Here is a 23,367-nt window from a genome sequence, read left to right as displayed (position 1 = left end):
AATTGGATCAGCCATGCATTGCTGCTGGGAATGTGAAATGATAAACGTACGGCTTTCCACAAAACCATTTTGGCAGTTTCTCATAAAAATAAACACATAATTAGAAAATGACCCAGCAACTGCATTCTTGAGCATTTATCCTAAAGAAATTAACACTGATCATCCCACAGAAGCCTATACACTAATGTTCATAACAGCTTTATTCATAATAGCCAAAAACTAGAATCGGCCCATGTCCTTCAACAGATCAGTGGTAAAAAAAAATATGTGGTTCATACTTACCATGGAAGAATCTTCAGCAATAAAAAAAGTACAAACTATTGGTACAAGCAAGATTGAATGAATCTCAAGTGAATTATACTGAATCATCAGAAACACCCCAAACTAGCTCTCACCCCTAATCCAGCCAAATCATGGTGTACCAGAATTCCACACTGACAGCCACAAGTGGGTGTGAGACCTAGATGGTGCCTAGGGCCCTGAAGCAGATGTGGGTGCAACCGATTGTCCCCAAAGCTAAACCTGGGGGAGTAAGTCATTCAGAGGCAATCTGTCATTTAATTATAGCAATAATTAAATGCTGGGTGGCTCAGTCGCTTAAGCATCCAACTCTTGATTTTGGCTTGGGTAGTGATCTCATGGTTCGTGGTTTCAGGCCCTGTGTCAGGCTCTGTGTGTGATGGCAGTGAGGGGCCTGCTTGGAATTCTCTGTCCCTCTCTCTCTGTCCCCTCCTGCTCCCTCTGTCTCTCAGGGTAAGTAAATAAACAAAACACATTAAAAAATAATTATGGCAATAATGTATCTTTTTCCCCCACCTGGTGTTTCTCTTCCTCAGACCCAATTTTAGCTTCTTCAGTTGGAAATCCTACCATTTCTTGACTATTGCGACCTGCTTGAAGTTGTGGGAGAACATTTCTTTTCTTCCTTCTAGGTTTCTTCTGCTAAGCCAAATTCAGAGCCCAAGAGCCAAATAACATAGCTGTGTGTACCTCGGGCTTTGTGGCACTCAGATCTCTCCATCTTAGCAGGCTCACTACACACAAGAGCTCCCCTCCAATAACAGAAAGAGCTACATCCTGAAGTCAGACCTCAGCAAACCAGAAGAGCTGGATTTTCGTAGCCCCAGGTCTTTCCGCCATCATCATGGAAGTAAGACCTCTGTGACATTCTCTAGACAAGATATTGCCAGCCAAAGGTCACAACCTGAGACCTCACACCCTCCCTACATACTGGAACCATAAAGTCCCTACAATGAATAATCACCATACTTGAAAAGCAAAACAAAAAAAAAAAATGACAATTCAACGGGGAGCATCGCAAACTTGCCCATTCCAATGCAACCATGCTTTTTAAAAAGGGAGAGACTGCTCCCCTGCCATGTAACTGCTCACTTCCATGCTTGCAGCATTTAACTTGGCATTCTGCAAAACTCTGGAAAATCATGAGCCACTTTCCTATAATTGGGGTAGATGAGGTGCCTGCAACACAGGACTCCCTCCTTGAGATGAGCTGAGCTCACTGGGCTTCACTGAACAGTCTAGCTAAGCCATATACATGCCTTTAGCTTCCACCATGTCAAAAGCCCACCCCCTTCTCATACAGGAGAAAGTGCTGGAAACCCAAGTGTGATTTCGTCTCATCCTAATGGATCTCGTGACATCCAGGTCTCTGAGGCCCTTGGTAATAATTTTTCAAGGCCATCTGGAATAAATAGAAGTCTCACTCATAGCCGCATGTATGCAAATTTCCGCACTTTAAATGGATTCTGTCCTTAAGTGCATAAACCAAAAAGCATAGAAACAATTGGATTAGAAAAGCGAGGGTTTTTTTTAACCCCCCTCTAATTGGCATTAAGTCACCAAACATTGTCAAACACATATCACTTGCTTAGTTACTTTGTGTGCACATGTGTATATCTTTACAACTTCATAAACATATAAATGAGAGGGAGATATGCAGATTTAATGTACACCCATATGGTGATAAATACAAATGCTGCCAGAAGATTCTAAAATGCTATACTAATGCTGAAATGATATCTTTTTTATCTTTTGATTTGCTTCCAAGTCACAAAGAACAAAGTGAGAGTGGTAGACGCTAAGCATGTATCCTTACCTTAACAGAGGAATAATGTATAGGCCATGACGTTCAATAACGTGAAATATTTCAAAAACTACCTTGCTTAAGGTCCACAGTCACATATTAGAATAATTGTCTTTCATTAATCTTATGGTGTGCTTCTGCATAAAATCGCTTCTACATGTCCATTAAAATTTGTAGTGAAGTGCTTTTTCATAAATAGCCTACTGTGCACCATTCACTCCTATATGCTTCATTCCAACATTGCTTTCATGAGTTGGAGTTGGCCTGTTTTACTCCTAGAACACGCTGTACCACCCTCAGCAAAACCAATCACAAAAATACTAAGTATTTCTGCGTCTAGTGTATCTGGCAAATAGGCTCCATTTTTCAACCTTCAGGATGTCGAGCCGGTTAACGTTCCACTTAGGAAAGTCTCGGCCGTAAGGTATCTGCTGAGGTGGCCATTATTCCAAGGTCACCCTCTGGTTATACTGAGCATCTTTTTACCATTCTTCCATGCCATCAGCCTAATTTCTTGGCCGCCCGCATTCCCATCTGCCAGGCTGGTAGACCTATGCTAATTCACATGTTCTCTTTTCCAAAGCAGCCTCTTCCAAAAGAGAGAGAATGGTCACTCCTATCTTCGTGATGAGCCCACGGGATAAGAGCAAGTTTAAGGATTTCTCACTTGGTTTTGAGAGAAAGTATCTTTATGTCACTGGCTTTCATGTTTCAAGACCATATGAACTGATATGGCAGAACTCATTCGCACTACCTTCCAAAGGCTGTGTCTACACAGACCAAACACAGCGAAAAAGTGATGGTCGTTTATAGAAACAGGCCAGAGTCAGAGCAGTGCAACTGACATTGCTCATGAGGCAACTGCCAACATTCCCGAAGGACTAAGATGCTTTGGCCTCTTAGAAATCTTATCAAGTATGTGCACCATACTTTAAGTCCACACAGGGCATAAATTAAAATACAGTTAAGGTGCTCATTTTCCTTATCTGAAAATCATCTTTCCTCTAACATAACTCCTTTCTTTGTTTATTTCCCCTAAAACTGCATTCTTCTTTGTAAATCAGTGTCGAACTCATTTGCAATATCTTTGATATCTACTTATTTTTTCTTTATTGTTGGAGATCTAAGTCTTCACTTAAGAAGAGGCATAAAGAGCTGCAGAACTCACCTTTAAATTGTTTTTAATGTTTTATTTATTTCTGAGAGAGAGAGAGAGACAGCGTGAGCAGGGAAGCCCAGAGAGAGAGGGAGATACAGAACCTGAAACAGCCTCCAGGCTCTGAGCTAGCTGTCAGCACAGAGCCTGATACGGGGCTCGAACCCATGAACCGTGAGATCATGACCTGAGCCGAAGTCCGATGCTTAACCAACTGAGCCACCCAGGCGCCCCAGAATACACCTTTAAAGAGTAATTTTTATTAAACTTTCTAAAAAGTGCTTTGGAAAAAATATCAGTTAACAAGTCTCATTTTACCTAGCCTGTATAATAGACATGGCCAAAACGCAGGTAGAGGCTCCTGGAGATTTTCCTGAAAATTTAGTGGCCATTAAAACATATCAGACAAGCCAAGTGGCCTAATTCTTTTTACACTGTCAGCTGCTATATTGACTGGCTGGGTAGATTTGGGCCCAATTTTCTGTTCGTTCGTCTTTAAATGGATTTTTAAAACATCTACCTTAGAAGGTTGTTTTAGGATTAAATGAGAAAAATACAGCTATGCCCGTGGCATAGGGCCTGTCTTAATAGGTACCCCAAAACATTAATAGGTCTCCAGGGGAAATCAGGCCAACCTACCTGGGTCAAACCATCACTTTCCAGTACTTTTCTTTGCCAAAATCTTGGAGTTCTACCCTCTTGCATGTGAATTAAGAAACCTGATGTGGTCAGTGAAGAATTGGCAATCCTTCCAAATATATCAGGCTACTAGTTCCTTCTCATGCACTCAGAGCCTGATCCCTTGTTCCTGCCTAACTGATTACAACATTCAATGACTAAGCACTGCATGGTCAAATAGTATGGTCTGTAAGATATTTACTCACTTAAGTTTTTCCAGACTAACTTTACAGCTTAGTATATGGTCTATTTTTACAATTGTTCTATATGTGCTTGAGAAGAATGTGCATTTTTTTAATTGGGTGCAGGCCCGTTACACTGAGCTTGTTAACCAAATCTTCTGTATCTTTACCCATTTTTTTTTGTTTGTTTCCTCTGTCAATTTCTGAAAGACATTAGTAGATTTTACATCTCCCTAGTGGCCTGTCAGTTTGTGCTTTATATATTTTAAAACAAGGTATCAAGTGCATACAAGTTTAGAACTGCTATCTGGAAAATGGAACTTTTTGCCATTATTCAGTGATCCCGTATATCCCCAATGAACGTTTTCATTTAATCTATTCATCTGATTTCAGTGTAACTACTTCAGCCTCCTTCTGGTTAGTATTGGCATGGTATGTCTATTCCAATCCCACCTGTATCCTTATGTTTTAGTTTTGTCTCTTATGCACAGCACATGGCTGGAGTTTGTATTCCCATCAAATGTGATAATCTAGGTCTTTCAACTAGTGAGTTTAGTCAACTTCTATTTATTATATTAACTGAGAAGCTGGCTGCCTAGATCAAAGGACCTTTTGGAAGTATCTCTTGAGTTTCCTGTCTATAACCTGGTCACTCTAGTCAATTTCTAAACACTCTTTGCTGGCATTCACTCTCATATAGGAAGTTAGGAAAAGTCCAATGATCTCCATCAGTGAATCAGAGCTGATACTATGCTGAAGACTTGTCTTCATTAGTACAGTTATGGGAGAAAGTCAATTAATGCAAGGAATGTAAATCAATGCATTACACATTTCAATTGCCCTATATTCCTTCAGAAAAGTGCATGGAAGTGATTCATTAGAACTAAACTCTTCACAAGAAACAGACCAATTCTCTTAGGCTCACTGGGGCATCTCTGCTAGTAAAATTTAAAAAGCAATCAAACTGAATAAGAAGTCCTTTTTGCAGACATTTACATCGGGGAAGAACATGATTCTTGACAATTCAAAGTAAATGAAGTGCAAATTATTCTCTTATAATATATCCCAGAATTGCAGCTTAAATTGTGACTAAAAAAGAATCCACAGTTTAATCAGAAAAGTATATTTATTGGTAATTCCCATGAGCTCCTTTTTGATATATTTATATCATAGGATAACAAGTTCATAACTATTGCTAAGTTATAAATATGGAATTCATGCAGAATTTGCATGTATTGAATTTTATTTTGAATTTGCAAGTGTGCCTATATTTGAATATTTATAATATTCCAGAAAAAGCACAGTAGAATGTGCAAGACAGATTTATTTAGTGTAATGCTCTGAAATGTGTCAAAGTCTTCAACACTGTTCTTAGAGGCAAAATGGCAGAAATAACAAATGGGATGCAATAAGACCAACGGAATAATCTGTGAAGTCCAATCCCCAGTAAAACTAGAAATGCTCTTTTGCCAATAAATATTTTACTCAAGTTAGACAAATATTTCTGCAAGCTTAGAATGGCATTGTATTAGAAGACATATACCATTAATCGGATTCTTCATTATGCTTTAATGGAAAAGAGAACATTCCCACCCATACCTGCTTTTTTTTCCTAAACTCGGTGACTAAATATCTTCTTTTTTTTTGTCTTCAAACGTCGATATTAGCTTTTCAACTGGGAAGCACGTTCTTTACACTGTCAAAATAACTGGTACCTAAAATGGAGTTTCAGTGGAATTGCAACAGTAAGACTATGCACCTCACTGTATATAGTAGCCCCTCGGATACCCAGAGCAGCTGAGGAATGAAGTGGTCTAATCAACTTAATTCATAATTCATAAATGTTATTTATAAGTATATTAACTAATTCATAAGTAATTTAATTTCCGGTTAACTGGGTGCAATGCTCTTATGAAGGTAAAACTGCTCTGCGAGCCGGCTGTCCCAGCAAAGTGGACTCCCTCCCTTTCCTGGAAGAGGACATGAGCACTAACTGACCGAAGCTCTCAGTTGTGGATGTTTAGAACGAAAGCCCTTCCTCAGCCCCAGGACTAGACTCTTCGAGCCACACCATTAGCTCCAGCATCAGCTGACCTGGAAAGAGGCCAATGAAGATTCAGAGTCTAGGCTGTCTTGGGTGGCTGCGGCTGAGCCAAACAAGTGTTATTATTTCCAATTGTGTACCATTATTAATTTCCTGTTCCATTTAACTTTTATTTTTAATGTTTATTTATTTATTTATTTATTTATTTTCAGAGACAGATCAAGCAGGGAAGGGGCAGAAAGAGGGGGGGGAGAGAGAAAGAGAACCCCAAGCAAGCTCCATGCTCAAAACAGAGCCCAAAGCGAGGCTCTATCCCACAAACCTGGGATCATGACCTGAGCCACCCAGGCGCCCTTCCATTTAACTTTTAAACAGAGAAGCAACAACAGCAATCCATTCAAATATCTCTATACAGTACTGGGTGTAAGAGTTCTACGGTGTCTTTAGCATATGATAAAACAGCCACTCATTAAAAAAATCAACAGCCGCTTCCTGACTTATCACCTCTGCCTTTCAGTCTGAGAGCTTATTTAGCTGAGACTGTTTTCCTCATTAAGAACTCCCCGGATATCAAGAGGCTAATGAAATAGCCAGCCATGATTTTCAGGAACCAAAAGGTTGACATGAGTATAATTTATCACAGCCAAAATAAAACATCATTTTAAAAATCGTTAACGTTTACTTTTATTATAAAAGGAGTGCATACTCATAAAGGAAATGCAAACCCTTCAGAGAAGCAGAATAATAAATCACTAATGGATCTACTAATACCTGGTATTTTCCCTTTCAATCTTTGTCTTTTATGCTTAGCTTTAGAGGGATGGGAAGATGTTTTGTCTCTCACACACACTCTCTCTCCCCCTCCCTCCCTCTCCCGCTCTCCACCCCCTCTCTCTAACATAGCTGTAGTTATAATGGGTCCATAATTGTCTATCTCTTTTTCCCTTAGCTTTAAATCACTAGCAATTTTCTATACTTTATGAAAGGACATTTAAATGATTTTGTAATAATCCTCCAAGTGGATGTACTGAGATTCCTTGAGCCATTCTCTACGTGGATGTCCAGACTTTTCCAATGTGTTGCACTTATGAAGAACTCCAGTGTACCTACGATTATATCCCCCTAAACTTCCCCCACCCATAGTATTTCTCACAATTTTAAGTGATTAAGTGTTGGTGTCAAGTCTATCTTTCCCACTTCACGCACATCTGCCTGGTTCCTGACAGTGCCCCCACACACACAGCACAGTGATGGGGGACACTCGATAAATATTTGTTGAATTGAAAAGTGAGTAAGTGAGTGAATGAATAAGTGAGTGAGTGACTGAATGAAAATGAATGAGTGTCCAGGACTGTGGCTTTCAGTAAAATCCCCGAAAAGAAGTTATAGGTCAAAGAAATAAATATTTTTAATGTTCTCTGTTTATATTACCTAATTTATTTCCAATAGAATCATTCAAATTTCCATGCCCACTTACAATGTATGAGAATTAGGATATTTACCACATCCCTGTGGGACTAAACAGTGTTTCCATGTCTGTAAACTAGTTGTGGTGCCCGTGCTGTAAAGTGTCTGGTCATATTCTTTGCTTTTCTAATCAACTCGTAGGAGTCCTCTATACCGAAAAGATGTCATTTTTTGTCTATTTTATTTGTTGTGCATATTTTCATCAGTTTGACATATGCCTTTCCATTTTGGCTACTTTTTGACAGATGAACAGTTCTCGTTTTTATGTAATCATAACCGCCTATCTTTTCCTCTATTCAAACACCCTTCTCCTTGGCTGAGAGCCCCACATGTGAATCGCGGCTATCATTTAAATAATAATGCCAATTGTGAAATCAGATTAACTGGGTTCACAGACTCCCACATATACAACTAAGCCCTAATGTGCCCCACAGTGCTCTCCCTTCCCTATAAACCCTGGCCACTAGACACCTAGGCCACATAGACAAGCCACAGCTCTTTAGTATAGTGCCCTCCAGCCCAAACGAGGTCCCCTCCTCAGGCTCTCCAGTTTGAACGCTGGTACCACCTCCACTCCCGAAATCAGGAAGATGCATTCAACTGGACTCCACCCTTCACGTGCTTTTGTATTTTTTACATTCCTTCCACCCACGTGTTTCGCCCACTCACTGGGGTTCAACTTCCTCATTGCCATTCCAGGACCTCGGCAACAAGGGCTCCCCTACCTACCTCCTTCACCCTTCCCCAACCAGGACCTTCTCAGGTCTGGCCAGCCCTGGCTAGGTGGGCCTGCTGAACCTCGTGATGCCAGAAGGATGCCACGCCCACCCATAATGCCTCTTTTCTTCTAAATACAACCCACCCATTCCCAGACGCCTTCCTGAATACATCTCTCCTTTTTCTGGCCTGTTCCTCCTCACTTAGGAAGGAATGGGCCTGAGAAAGCGTCTTGGTTAAATCTCCCATTCTACAGAGGGGGATGGACCTGCATCAAGTGACAAGCCCTCCTCCACCCTCACCTCAACTCTGACCTGTCTGTACTACACAGGTCTGCACTTGACCCTCTAATCTTTATGGACTTGCGGCTGAAGGTGGTGGTGACCTTGGCTTTTCAGGCTTTGTCTTGGCTCTAATTTCCCCCAACTGCTAGCACTGTGCAGAGGTCACGATACTTCACAGTTTGCCGATTAGACATAAACTTTCACATAAGCAGATGGACTTTTCTCCATGTTGTGAAGATGTGACATTTTAAAGACATCCTAGATATTCAAATCGCTCCCAAACAAAACTCATCTCCTTTATTAAATGTCTAAAATCCCAAATTATTTCGTTCTGTTGTAAGCTCTGTGACAGCAAGGATGATGTGCCTTCCCCGGAAGATAATGGGCAGTTTCACAAAGTTTTGCTTAATGAATAACGAAGGAAAAGATGACTAATCATTAATGTCATTTCCCGCTACCGAAGTTGACGACAGGTATCTATAAAAGACAAGCTCTAACAGTCTTCTCGCCACACAGCACCACTGAACAAAAATTCCTGTTAGGAAATGCTCATCCTGAGTAGCTCTTTCGTACCCTGAGGAGGGAGAGTTTTGTCGGGACCCTGACATGTCTGCCATCCAGGCAACGGTGCCGACGAATCCTGCTGCAGTTCGACAGATGTGATCTGAGTCTCTCCCCTTCTCCTGAGGAGTAGGTGGGAGGCCATGACAGCTCTTCGCAAAGGCCGCTGATGCAATGCACGCCCGGCTAAGTAAAGCCGGCCCCGTGAGAGCGAGCTCAGCGGCCCCCGGCCTCAAGGGCCACAGGGCAGCCTCGCTCGCTGCACCTGCCCATTCGCTCGCCCCCTCACCCCCTACCTGGCACCTAAAAGCCTGGCGTGTCATCCCGCCTCGCTGCAAAATCCAGAACGGGAAGGAGTGGGAGCCTGGGCACGTGAGGCGTGAGTGGGCACCGGCACCACGGAGGGCTGGCTAAGACGCAGCTCTTTCAAAATAGAGCCACCTTTTTAAAAGAAACGGAAAGCCAAAGACAACTCTTCTCCCTACAAATGCCTTTCAGTCTTTTCCTGTCAGTGGTATCCTACTGGATCTTAGATGACAATGGGTTACTCTTCCCCGTGGCCCCTGCAATCTTTGGAGACGCTAAAAGTCGAGGACGCCACAGGAAGAGCACGATCGGATTGTTTGACTTGTACAGCAACAGAGCCTGATCTGCCCCCCTGCACCGTCCGGCTGCCCCGTGTGTGCCAGCCAGCACGGTACCTGGCAGACAGAAACGAGGCCAGCACACATTCTCTGCGCCCAGTTCTGAATTCCTCCCACAGACGAAGTGGTGCACTAGAGTTGGCTACAGACAGAGGGGATTTGGCCTCGGAAGAGCTTGCAGAATTTGGGAGTTTTAACAGCTGGTAAGCAAGAATGTTCTGATACATTTTCAAAAAAAAAAAAAAAAAAAAGGTCTTAGAAATTCTAGAATGAGCAGGACCCTTCTCTGACCCCAAACAACATATTGGCAGACGGATGCATGAAATGCAATTTCTAGTTGTTTCCTTTGTTTTGTTTTGTTTTGTTTTTCTTTCTGAGAACTCTTACTCTCAATAAATAACTTGACCCTTTTGCCAGCCATGCATTCTCCGTCTTTGTCCTTGCCAGGCAACGTGCTCACAGCCATTTCTATATCACGCAAGCACTCCGCCATCCTCCGAGGCGGGGAAGCACCGCACAAGCAGCAGCAGGAGCGGGATTCAGGCTCTCAGCCCGCAGCCACGATGGCCCCTCACCCCTCCCCACCCCCCCACCCCCCTCCGCCCTGCCCCACCCCTGTAATGTGGATGGGATGGTTGTGAGTCAGAAGGTGGCCCTCGCTGCCGCTGCCACTGAGCAGAAAGCCTCGCGCGCTACAAATCTGTTCTCCTCCCAATGGCTGTGGCAACCCTGCTCCAATCACTCGTCCAAACGCACACGTGTACCATTATTGCAAATGGCGACGATGCAGGTGATAACAATATCGGTTAACACCCATCGAGTGTTCACTTTGTGGGCATTACTAACCTGAAACACGGTGTTTGTGCCAATTCCCTGCTCATCAAGACACAGGCAACAGAGCAGACAGAATTGGAAGAAGATTCCCACTGTGCCACTAAAGAGCTCAGGGACCTTGGGAAAATCTTTCCCCCACGTAGGCTTCACTCCCGTCTGACAAATGGGGATACTTTTGCCCACTCTGCCCTCTTCCCAAAGACACTGCAAGTTTACGGCGAAATACCAGAGATTAAGGGATGTGAAAGATCCATCAGGAAGTGGAACACACTCTCCATACGTATAAGGTTTGGACAGGCTCTGGTCCAGGGTCACACAGCTGGTTCATGGCTGGCCTGAAGCTGAGGCCCAGGGGCTGGGACTCCCAGGCCAAACAGACAGAGCCGCTGTTCCTCTCAGTTCAGGGGAGCACACAGACCACCACCTGGCACGGAAGACCACTCCACACAGGAAATCCGCATGGCTGACTCTCATCTCCTGAGGCGGCTCCTTACCCCCACGCATCACTGCTTCCCCGTGTCTCAATTTTCCTCACACACACACACACACACACACACTCTGTCTCTCTCTCTCTCTCTCTCTCACTCATACACACTTATGCGTAACTTCCCTCTTAGAGATTCTCAGAACTCACTGAACTGGTCCTGAAGGCAGGGATGTATGAACATCCTGGGAAATTCTGGAACCCTCAAGCTATCGCTGTTCTTCAAAATGAAGATTTCTGGAGGTGGGGAGGAATTAGTGAAAGAAAAAGGTGCCCTCAGGGTAGCACTGTGTTTCTGTAACAAATTGTATTTGACGTGTGCAAATATTGTAAGACCCAGTAATTCTGACTCTTTAAGAAGTGGCTCTTCTTTAATTAGACTAGATGGCACTGTGGTATCACCCTTTTTACAACCAAGGAGATCTCATTTCATTTCAGATCATTTTGCTTCGATTTGGGACAATCCAAGAGGGTGAACCCTCCCCTTGAGAGGTCTGGTTACCTTACGGAAATTTTCTGAAGGAATCTGCCAGAGGATAGTGGCCACCAAAAAAATACATAATCCCGACCACATCTAAAAGGTGCGCTTAGAGACCACGTCACACTCTGACCTATATGTCCACGAGGATTTCAAAAGACACATGTGCCCTAGACAGAGCCATGACTTCCACAGTGGCCACGACCTCATTTCTATTTCTCCGGATACAGTCACGGCTGTGGGATTCTATTTTTGCCCTAAAGAGCTTTTTTTTTTTTTTTAAATATCACCACCCCTCACTACACCTACAAGCTCTACCAGCAAGTGAGATTATTTTCAATATTGCCAAATTGTTTGGGATCTTCCTAAACACCAGAACCTCATGACAATGACTTACACAACTCCCACAATGGACTGAGGTGGCAACCTTCCTGGAGCCAAGGTTTGCTCACGATTGGAAAAAAAAAAGAAATCTGTTAGGGTAGTGAAGGCAGTGAAAGGTCAACAGATTCTGCCAGAATCGCGGCATTCAAGAAAAGACGCTGTAGCCTGAGGGAAGAAAGAATGAGCAGGGGTGAGGTCTCTTCACAATTCAATGGTGACCAGAAAGTCAGGGGGCTCCATTTGCCTGCATCTAGAAAGAAGAAACTGCACTGGCTGTGTGCAAAGCCCCTACTTGGAGTACCCTGCCTGGGGCGCGGGGCCGCAGGGATGGGAGCTGGGAGCGGCCCAGGTAGGCAGCTAATGTAAACAACAGTCTGGAGTGTCCCCGTGATGCCTGATGGGGAGGCAGAGAGCACGGCCTGTCCTTGCCTGCCCAAAAGCCCCGTCCAGAGGTCCCCTGGCAACTAGACTCACCCAGCCCAGTCCCTGGGCCCCCTGCCCCAGCCCAGATCTGTTTTAGGGGCAGTGTCAGAATGGGAGCCCTGGCTTGCAGCAACTCCAGCCCAACCTGCCCTTCTTCCCCGCCCCCTTTTATGGCATTCCGTGACCTCCAGCAACTGGGCACTGCGGCTGGATGGAGGAAAATGCCCTAGCTTCAAAAGCAGCTGGCTACACACTCTTCATACATCACCTTTCTCCGCATCAGCCCCGGGTTCCCAGCTCGTGGGCTGCCGCCCCCCCCCCCCCCACCACTGGGGCTTGGGATTCGTACATCTGGAGAGGTTCCTCAAGACCGAACATCACATGGGGTCACGGCAGAGTCCCAGCTCGCCCGTCGGCACGCAGGGTGCCCCCTCACACGCAAAGTGCTGGGGGTACCTCGAGTGCAACCAGTAGCGAGGGGCGCAACCTGGGTACCATCAGCTCTCTCCCGGTGTCCCAAAACGGCGGCAGAGGGACACCCAATCGTCCAGGAAGAGCAGAGCCAGAGGAGACAAAGGAGGAGGGTGGCAAAAGTCAAGCAAAAAGAGAAAAATCAGAAAGGGTAAAAGAGAAAGAACGAGGAGCTAAGTGAGAAAGAGGGAAAGGGCAAGAGCCAGCGGCTAGGAGTCGACAAGATCAGGAGCAAAAGAAAGAAAGGCCAATAGAGGAAGTGAGAAACGGAGTGGGGGAGAATGCAGGAGCGGGAAAGGGAAGAGAGCGCAGAAAGGAGGCTTTGGGACCAGGGTGCAGAGAAAAGCAGAGAAAGAAGAGGAGGGACTCGGGACGCCACACACAGAGCCCGGTTCTTTCCGGCGCGGCGCGCTGGTGCGGAGTCCGCGGGCGGCGGCTGAGTGAGGGGCGCTCGTTAGGGGCCTCCCGACCACTCCCCCCGCACGCACTCGCGGCCACGGAGCAGGCCAACCCGCAGACAGACAGACCAGCCGTCCCGAGCAGCGGCGGACAGGCTTTCCGCGGCCGCCACGGCGCCGTGAGCGTGCGCGCCAAGGAGTCTGGCGCCCGCCCAGCCCGGGCGCACTCGCGCGGCCCCCGAGGTGCGCACGGGGGCGCCCGCAGCGGTCAGCAGCGCGTCCCCGCCCTCCGCCCGCCCAGGCCCAGGTCCCCTCCCGCGCTCCAGGGCCCTGCTCGGCCGCGGGCGCGGACTCACCTGGACGGTCTCAGCCTGGCGTCGCGCTTGCCGTCCACCACGGCGGGCACGCAGCTGGTGAGCTCGGTCCAGTCGGCGTGCAGCCCGCAGCTCCAGCCCGTGGAGAACCTGGAGAAGAGCCAGGTCTCCCGCTTACCCGGCCGGTGGCAAGTGCATTTCTTCTGCCCCACGCGGCACTCGCAAGGCTGCTCCAGCTGGATGTTGCGCACCAGGTGGCGGCCGAAAGTGGTGCCCCCGGTCTTCTGAATGTGCAGGAACACGATCAGGTCATCGCCCTTGATGTCGAAGTCTACCTTGCGCAGGAGGTCGCCGCGGCTGAAATTGTAACGGGGCACGAACCTGGCGGAGCTCTCATCCTCCGAGCGGTACGGGTCCGGCATCGGGGAGCTGAACGCCTGCAGGCGGAGGAGCTGGCATTCTGTGCCGGGGCACACGTACTGGAGGACGATCACCGCAAATAGGAAGAGCATCACCAAAGCCAGCAGCAGCTTGTTGGATTTCTCATCCATGTTCCCGACGCTGGGGGAAACCCAAGCTCCTTACGTCAATCCCGCAGCTCAGCCCGCGCTCGCCGTGCGCCCGCACCGCCTCCTCCCCGCGGCGCCGCCGTTGCGCCCCTTTCCCCCTCCCCTCCACACCGAGTACTCCACGGCGGCGGCGGCGGCGGCGGCGGCGGCGGCGGCGGCGGCGCCCTTCCCCGCTTCCTTCCTTCCCGGCAGGCTCAGCGCTGTGGCTCCTGCCGCACACCCCCCTCCCCCCGACTCCTTCCCGCTGGCCGCCGGCCCTCTCCCCCCGCCGGAGCTCGCCGGAGCCGCGTCGTGGGGGTCTCGTCCCCGCGGGACGCCGCTCGCCTCGGTCGCCCCACTCCCCAACTCACACCCCCGGTCCGAGCCCCCGCACGTCTCGCTCCGCTCGCGGTGGCTCCCATCTCCATCCCGCTTCGCCCACCGGACTCTCCCCGGTGCCTTTGCCCCCAGTCCCCTGGGCGCGCACGCCGCCGCCTCCCCGCCCGCCCGACTGGCGGGCTCCCTCGCCGCGCGCCCCGAAGCCCCGCACTGGCCCGCGCCCGCTCGCCCACCTTGGCGGCCGCCTCGAGTGAGCTCCGAGCCGGGCGTTCGGAGTTGCCCCGGGGGGACGAGTCCTCCCGCAGCCCGACTCGCGAGCGGAGACGCTGCGCAGCCGGTGCCCGCGGAACGGCGGGGAAGCGGCCGCAGCGGGGCCAAACGCGCGCCGCGCCCCTCCGGAGCCCCCCAGCCCGGCCGCCGCCGGCCAGCTGGAACTTTGCGCCCTCTCCTCCCCTCGCGGCTGCCTTCCCTGCCCGCGCGGCTCCTGCGCGCCCCGACCCGGGAGCGCGAGTCCCGCTTTCGCCCAAAACGTACCTGGCTAGGGGGCCGAAAATCTTGGAGAAGATCGCGCCGAGCACGTGCTTCAGCGAGTGGCCCAGGGCGGCCAGGCCCCGAGTGAGCAGGGCCCGGCAGAGGGAGCCCAGGTCCCAGCGTCTCCTGAGGTCGTGCATCCGCCTGCGGCGGCCTCGGGGCAGCAGCGCGAAGAGAGAGGTGCGCGCGGCTCCCGCCAGGGAGGAAGACGCCTTTAGGGGCTCGTCCAGGAGCGGCTGGGAGTTGAAGCCGCGAGACACACCCCTAGGAGGGCCCGCGCGGACTGAGGCGGCGACTGATCCCGGCCGGCTCGCTGCCAATTCGGCCTCTACTCTGGAATGCCGGCGGGGACAGGTGGTGCGGGCGGGCGCTCCTCGCTCCGGTTGCAGCGGCGGCCCGAGCGCCCGGGCTGCACACGCAGGCAGTGCCATTCCCCCCTTCAGGCAACTCAGGGTACTAAGGATCAGCAGCGAGCTTGAATTTATGTAATAATGCCTCGCGCCTAAGAGCTCAAGCCACTTCACGAGCAGAGGACCTGGGTTTTCTCCTGTCTTGGGGAACGGAGGTCACTCCAGTGAGCGCATCACTCCACTTTGGCTGGTAATTTCAACCTCCCCTAAAATAGCAAAGGCGCAAATTGGACCTTTTCCCTCTCTCTTTGCCAATTTCCATTCTCCAGCGGAAGCGGGGGCTTTTTCTGAAAAGGTAAGTCAGCATGAAGGAAAAGCATGACAAAAAAAAAAAAAAAAAACACGTTACCGAATGGGAATCTGAGCTTTTACAGAGCAGAGACTCACCCTTACTCCTCTCTCCTCTCTTCTTGCTGAATCCCAGTCATCCAGCCCCGTGCCTACAGGAAGGCTTCGCTCCTATAAGGTTTATTGAAGGAAAGATACATGACTAAATCCTACATCAGAGTGAGGCCATCTAATCCAAGGCGATGTGATAAATGAACTGAGGCCCAGAGACGGAAAGACACTTGCCCAGGGTCACACAGCAGAGCCTCAGGGTTTGGAGCCAAAAAACCAGGCACTAGCCAGACACTGACACCACCTCCTCTAATAAATAAGTGCAGACCATTCCCCAAGCCCTGGTGTTAAAAGGCTCTTTTTGGCTGCAAGGACCACAAATGTAAGGATTAGCAAGGAAAGAGGACAAGGACCCCAGCGAACTCAGGACTCAGACTGTTCCTATCTGATTGATCAGGTACCTCACGAACCGCTGTTTCTGTGATCAAATGCCCATCTGTGTAGTCCCACCGCTGCAGAAGGGACTTGGGTGGCAGCAGAGTTTCAGAGCAGCACTGTCAGGGCTGAGGTAGGGGGATAGTGAGATGAGTATGGGGATGGGGTCAAGCCCCACCAGGGACAGGCTCTCCCAGGATCTCTGTCAGAACATTTGATCCTTCTGTGCAGCGAAGCAACAAGCACTGGTCTGAGAACAATCACTTCCTTGCTGGGCAGCCCTGAGATAATCACTTGCCCCTCCTAAGCCTCAGTTCCTGCTTCTGTAAAATCAGACTCATTCCTCCTTTTTAACCATCTGGGTAACTGTGAGGATGACCTTTGGGCAATTTTTCCTGCTATGTTTATGGGCTGCTCTAAGCTCGGATGTGCTCACTGAATCACAGGCCAGGTAAGGAAGGGGTCCTTCTCAGCCTATGTCATAGCTGCGCCCCTTGCCCTTACCTCGCCCCCGTACTTCCTCAGTCCTGGCTGGACTTCCATGTGCCCCCAAACCTACTGGGGACAGTCAGGGACCCTTTGCCCAGCTCCAGGAATGAGAGATTTGGGGGAACCCTGCATTTCAGGTATCATACCTGTCCCAGGGCTCCAGGGGGACACGCTGACTTGAATACGGAGCCAGATGCAGCAACTTACAAGGTAGACATCTTGGCTTCCCCAAGAGCTCCCTTGCTGCTCCCCTGCTCAGGCTTGTGGGACATGCCTGCTCCTCCTGAGGATGGGTGTGGATGTGAGCCCCCCGGGGGAGTGGGAAACCCTGGGGGTGGCCCCGGAGTTCGGCTCGCTGGCTGTCCCTTCCTTCCCCTTGGCCCCTACAACAGTCAGCCTATTTAGTCCAGCAGGTGGCTCTCCTTGTGATGCCATATGATGAACCCTCTGCCATCAGACTATTATAATGGCATTCTTTGGATCCCCAGGAAAACAATTCTGGAATGGGTGGGTCACACATTCATGCCTCCAGCAACGAATTGGAGTTTCTGGGATTGGAACAGGGGGAAGTGCCTTGGGCAGAGATGCAGGGAGGGCAGGTAACCAGTGGAAGGAGGGGGGATTGGGATTTACTCTTTCAGATCATGAGAAGGAACGCACACGCATATGCGTGTGCACACACGCACGCACACACTTACAGTCTGACTCAGAGGAAGAGACAGGCAGATGGGTAGTCGCAGAGCAAAAGAAGGGACAGGTTGGGGCTGTAAAGCCCAGTTTCTGAGATCCAGAATGCGTGCATACAACAGCTTACTGAAGGATATTTGCATTTACAAGCCTTGCCTCCACCCACCTCATGCTGTAAGAAAAAGAAATCAATCTCTCTGGTAGATTTCATATATCAGGGCTCCTAGAAGTGGAAGTGTCTTTGAGGGGGGCAGGGGACCCCACAAGTCTCAGAGGACCCCTCCTGAGGTGAAGAGGCTGTGTCTGAGCCGTGTTCTGCTAAACTGTCCAGGCTGGACCCACCTCCCAGGAGCCCAGGAACTGAATAACAAAGATCCTTATACGCAGGAAGCAGCCCTATTTGGGAGCTGGGGGGGTGGGGGTGGGGCAAAAGGGGAAAAGACCTGGCCTTATCAGGTCTTTGGTTTTGCATCTCCTTATTTCTTAGACCAATCTGAGTGTCAACGCGTGGGCGTATATTTGAGATTCAATACTTGGAAGATGAGGAGGACCCTGCAGTCAGAGCAGGGCTTCTGTTTGTCTCCACAGCGTGCTTTGCTTTTCATTATTTTTCCAGAACCATCCTTCCACGGTTTCCACAAAAGTTTGATGATTCTGGGAGCATAAAGGTCAGCCTGGCTTGCATACTAAGCAGGGCACTTCCAGACATTCATTTGGTGGCTGAGTTTGAGAGGGCTGCAGGGAGAGTTAGAAGAACATCCACCCCAGGAGTCCAGAGATCTGGGCTCTTGTCTCGACTGGACCACTAACGAGTGAGGAAGCCGCTTGCCGGCTCTCAGACTCAGCCCCCTGGTTGTAAGAAGGCAAAGTTGATGTGGTGATTCAAAGGGCACTTTCCTGCTCCTGAATTCTAGGTCATGTGGTTTCTTGTCTCCCCCAAGGGCCAAAGTGCTACCAAACCCTCTGCGCCTCATCTCAGCGGAAAGCCATAGGCCTAGTCCTTAACGATGGCAGTCGTGACACTCACATTGTTAGGTCCCACCAGGCAATCAGCAGCTGGACTTGTTCCGGGCCGATGTTATAGGGGTGACAGCAGGGTCCCCTGTTCAAATTAGAACAGAAACAGTGAAAACGTAATGTCAAAGAAAGTGCTGGCACTCTTGATAGAAAGCATAAAGCACTAAGGAAATCTAAAGAAATGTGCTTTCCCCCTTACCCTCAGCCTTCTTTTCTGCCCTGCCTTCCCAGCTGTCTCTCATTTTTTTAAATGTTCATACCCCGAATAAGAGGCGATTTTTGTCACAAAGATTGAAGGCATGAAAACTATCAAGTCAGTTCGTTTCAGTTTTTATGCATCTCTCCGAACTTCAGTGAACAGCAGTACTTAACGAAAGCACTGTTCTGGAGAGCCGCCTGGGTGGCTCAGCGGGTTGGCGCCCGACTTCGCTCAGGTCATGATCTCACAGCCCTCGAGTTCGAGCCCCTCACGGGCTCTGCGCTGACAGCTCAGAGCCTGGAGATTGCTTTGGATTCTGCGTCTCCTTCTCTCTCTGACCTTCCCCTGCTCATGCTCTGTCTCTGTCTCTCTCTCTCAAAAATAAATAAACGTTAATTAAAAAAAATAAGAGTGCTATTCTGAAATGTAAGCTCGAATATTATAAACAAGTTGGTGTGTTGGATACAGCAGTATCAACAGCCAGCCAATTTCCCCGCACAAAACACTGCGTTTTATTTATTAGTCTTACAGACCGTGGGGCTCAAGGAAGGAAAGAGGAGGAGAATGTGCCAGGTACACCTTTGCGGGTGCTACGTGAATGCATGCTGCAAAGGTAAAATGAGCACTGGCCGGGGAGTCACAGTGGATGCGGAGCGTGCAGACCAATGACTGCCCGTATCCTGAGGAGGAGCCTCCACTATCTCACTAAACGGTGGAATTCCCACTTCTCACTGTGTGGAAGAATCGGTCATACAGGCAGGACCTTTTTAGAGCTATGGAATCCAGGGCTCGGCAGCCAGAGGCAGCAAGTAAAACTCACCTCCTCAGTCACCTTACTTCTTTGTGCCTCAGTTTGCATTCTTATAAAATAGCCTGACTGGGTACCTTTAGAAAGCTGCTTAAGAGGAATGCAATCTCAAATTAACTGTGTTTTTTTGTTTGTTTTTGTTTGTTTGTAGCAAGGAAAGAACAGAGATTTAGAGAGGATATCACCTTGGGATTTAATCAGGGCCTCAGTTTTCTCATCTAGGAAAATGGGACTAATGACAGCCACCTCACTGGGTTGTCGTCTACTGAGTGAGCGCACTGAGTCTAGTTTCAGGAAAAGTAGATCTTTAGTAAGTGTTCATTGAGTATCTTTGGTCTGAGCTCTTATATTTTCCACAATAGTAACATACATATATTTAATGACTGGCCATGGGTGGCACGCGATGGTCTAATTGTGACCCAGGCTGGCTTTGCCGCCCCATCCCAGTTATTTATATGCTTCTTTCTCTTACCCTACCTCTCTGTACCTCTCCAGTGATCTCCTGGCCTGTATCCCATGGAGGAGGAAAACCTCTGACCCATTTAATCATACTGAGGATTGAAACATGGACTTGAGAGCCCTAACAGGAGACATTTACAAGAGAGGAAGATAGCAATACTTAGCCCTAATAAATGATCCCTCCAATGAGATACCATGAACTGCATAGTAAGGGATACTACGCACAGTGCACCCTCGAATGACATGAGGCTTAGAGGCGCTGATCTCGCGCAAAGTCAGAAATCCATCAATAACATTTAACTTCCCCAAAATTTGACTACTAAAAGCCTGCTGTCGACCAGAAGCCTCAGCAATAACATAAATACTTGATTAACACATATTTTGTATACTATATATTTTTTTTTAAGATTTTATTTTTTAAGTAATCTCTACGCCCAACACGGGGCTCCGACTCACAACCCCAAGTTAGAGTCACGTGCTTCTCCGTCTGAGCCAGCCAGGTGCCTGTTATATGTGTTATACTGTATTTGCACAACAAATTATGCAAGACAAAATGAAATGTTATTAAGGAAATCATAAGGAAGAGAAAATACATTTACAGCACTGCACTGTAAAAAAATTTGCAGGGGTGCCCGGGTGGCTCAGTCGGTTGAGTGATCAGCTCTTGATTTGGGCTCAGGTCACAGTCTCCCAGTTGGTGAGTTCTAGCCCCACATTGGACTCTGTGCTAATAGTGTGGAGCCTGCTTGGGATTCTCTTTCTCTCCCTCCCTCTCTCTCTGCGTCTCTCTCCTTCTCTCTATAAATTTAAAAAATAACATTTAAAAAAAAATTTACGTATAAGTGGGTCTGCATAGTTCAAACCCAAGTTGCTCCAGGGGCAGCTGTATAATTGGGTGGGGAGAGATGCTTGGGATGCTGAGGTGGAGAGTAGAAGTGGGTTGTACTCACTTTACGCCACTCTACACTACTGACGCTGATGGTTAGCTCCATCCCCTTCAGAACTTAACAGTGGATCTGGCCAGAGCAGTTTTGATTTGATCAGCTGGTCAAACCACAGCAGTCAGCTTGAAAAACAAGGTCAGTTTTGTGTTCACCCTGCAGGAGCCGGAGCTGGCCAAGTGCATCCATCCCCAGAACCCTGGGCCGGCAGCACCAGTTCACAGCAGCAGAGCAGGAAGAATACCAAGCTGGATGCACAGAGAACAGTGTCTGAGTCCCAGTTCTGCCGCTAGCTTGCTGTGTGACCCGGCGCTACTTGCTTGATGCCGCTGAGATTTTAGCTGCTGACCTTGGTAAAATGAGGCACTGCACTCGAGGACCCGGAAGGCCCATCCCAGCCGGAGCTTTCTGTGATCCAAGCAGTGCTCGCTATGAGAAGTGTTGGGGAGGGACCCCACTCTCTAACCTTTGTGTTGGCAAAAATGCACTACCACAGATGATCCTCCGGCTAGTAGCTGAGGCGAAAAAGCAGGGCTTAGGGGCACCTGGGTAGTTCAGTCAGTTAGGCGCCTGACTCTTGGTTTCTGCTCAGGTCATGATCTCCTGGTTTTGTGAGTTCGAGCCCCACAGCAGGCTCTGTGCTGGCGGTATGGAGCTGCTTGGGATTCTCTCTCTCTCTCTCTCTGTCTCTCTCTCTCTCTTTTCCTCTGCCCCTACCCTACTCACACTGTCTCTGTCTCTCTCAAAAAATAAATAAACTTTTAAAAAAGTAGGACTTGAGGCGCCTGGGTGGCTCAGTCGGTTAAGTGTCTGACTTCAGGTCAGGTCAGATATCACGGTTCGTGGGTTCGAGCCCCGCATCAAGCTCTGGAGCCTGCTTCAGATTCTGTGTCTCCCTCTCTCTCTGCCCCTCCCCTGCTCATGCTCTGTCTCTCTCTGTCTCAAAAATAAATAAACTATAAAAAAAAATTTTTAAAGTAGGACTTAAATGAGAGGCAAACTTCTTTAGATTTATGGGTGAGACAGAAACATGCAAGCCTTCTGGGCTTCTACTGACTCTCGGACGATAAAGTCCAAACCAAAAGATTGGGGGACAGAGTCGAAACTGACTTCCATATGACACAAAAGCCCTAGGCAGGCTTTAATAATGATAATTTAAAAAACAAGACTAGCGTTGCCTGGCCCTCAGTCTCCCACTTGTTTTTGTACTCTGGGATCTTGGTAAGAGAAGCGCACAGCCACTGCTGATCTCCTGGCTGATCCCCATGGGAGTTTTGAATAATAAAATAAAGAGCTAGAAATTGTATCTCAGATCAACAGGAAGGATTTGGAGAAAGCTAGCCTCGAGGCTAAAGTTGCTCCCAGGAAAAGCATTTCTTTGTCACTCAAACAGCTTTGATAGGGAATAACCCAGGAAAAAAGAAAATTAGTTTAGAAAAATCATACATGTCACAGACTAAATGAAAATTAATTTTTAATAAGAGAGAGCCAGACAGAAGCTCCGAAAGCCCTGAAACTGGGCTTGAGAGCAAACTCTGGGGAAGGGCTTACTTTGTGCACATGTATTTTCAAAATCTACGTTTCACCAAGTGACAGTAAGATGCAGAAAGCTACGTTAAGGCAGCATGGGGAGGAGGGTGAACTTGGTAAATACACTTTGCACGCTCATCTCCACTGAAGAAAGTCGCCTTTATGGCTGTCATCTTACAGAAAATTTAGCTGAAGCAGAAGGGCGATATTCAAATCCCCAATGAAAAGAGACAAAATGTAGTTGGTGGGGCCGAATGAAGAGTTAGAAACATAACGGGGTGGCTAAGGGGAGGGCCGAATGCTGACAAGGATGCCCCGTGCCCTGGTGCTCTGCACAGTGATCAGCGGTGGCTGGCCGTGGCGATGTCTCCTGTAGGCTGACCCCAGAATGCTTAGCAGACGGTGCCAAGAACCGCTCCCGTACCGAACACCTAATATGTGTCAGGCACTTCACCAAACACTTTGCAGGCCCTCTCTCAGTGAACACTCCCAGCAGCCCAGGGAGGTAGTGACTTCTGTTGTCCTTATTTTACAGGTAAGTAAACCGGGGTTCAGAGTTACAGCCATCCAGCTAGGAAGTAATACAGCTGGGACTTGAACCCAAGTCTGTCTAACCTCACAGCCTTCAATAACGCTATGCACCGATGATCTTCATCCAGTTCGGGGATACCTGGGCATGAGCAGGCGAGTAGGAGACATCCTGTCCCGAAACGAATTTCAAGAGACCCAGGTAATCCTCATCGCAGGCAGGAGAGTTGGGCAGAGAAAGACTGTGGCGTGTCTGCCCGTTTGCACATGCATGTGTGTGCCTGCACGTGCTCTAGGGCACCGATGGATTTAGAGGCCGAGGGCCCAGGGCCTGAATGTTTTTGATAAAGAAGGGGGGCAGACGTGGAGATACTGCTGACTGGGCAACTCAATCCATCCACACAGCCTTGGGATTTCACCCACATCATCTGATACTGTTATTTTCTGGAAATGTCATAAGCAACTTTGTCTACTCTACTAAGGA

General features: G+C 48.5%; 1 protein-coding gene across 2 annotated transcripts in view; it reads right to left on the bottom strand.

Moving 5' to 3' along the window:
- The window catches only part of HS6ST2 (heparan sulfate 6-O-sulfotransferase 2), a 291,817-nt gene extending 276,345 nt beyond the window's left edge, over positions 1 to 15,472 (bottom strand). For both annotated transcript variants that reach the window (XM_039239902.1, XM_039239903.1), the window contains exons 1-2: positions 15,045 to 15,472; positions 13,666 to 14,184 (exon numbers count right to left, since the gene is read on the bottom strand). In XM_039239902.1, coding sequence (XP_039095833.1) covers positions 13,666 to 14,184; positions 15,045 to 15,472 — 947 coding nt within the window. The remainder of the gene's footprint in view (positions 1 to 13,665; positions 14,185 to 15,044) is intronic.
- Between the last annotated feature and the right edge of the window lie 7,895 nt (positions 15,473 to 23,367).

The sequence above is a fragment of the Hyaena hyaena genome, unplaced genomic scaffold (genome assembly GCF_003009895.1).
Source record: "Hyaena hyaena isolate Hyena2069 unplaced genomic scaffold, ASM300989v1 scaffold_162, whole genome shotgun sequence".
NCBI classification, from domain to species: Eukaryota; Metazoa; Chordata; class Mammalia; order Carnivora; family Hyaenidae; genus Hyaena; species Hyaena hyaena.
Note: the sequence above shows the minus strand (reverse complement) of the source record. Positions and strands in the feature narration are given on the sequence as shown.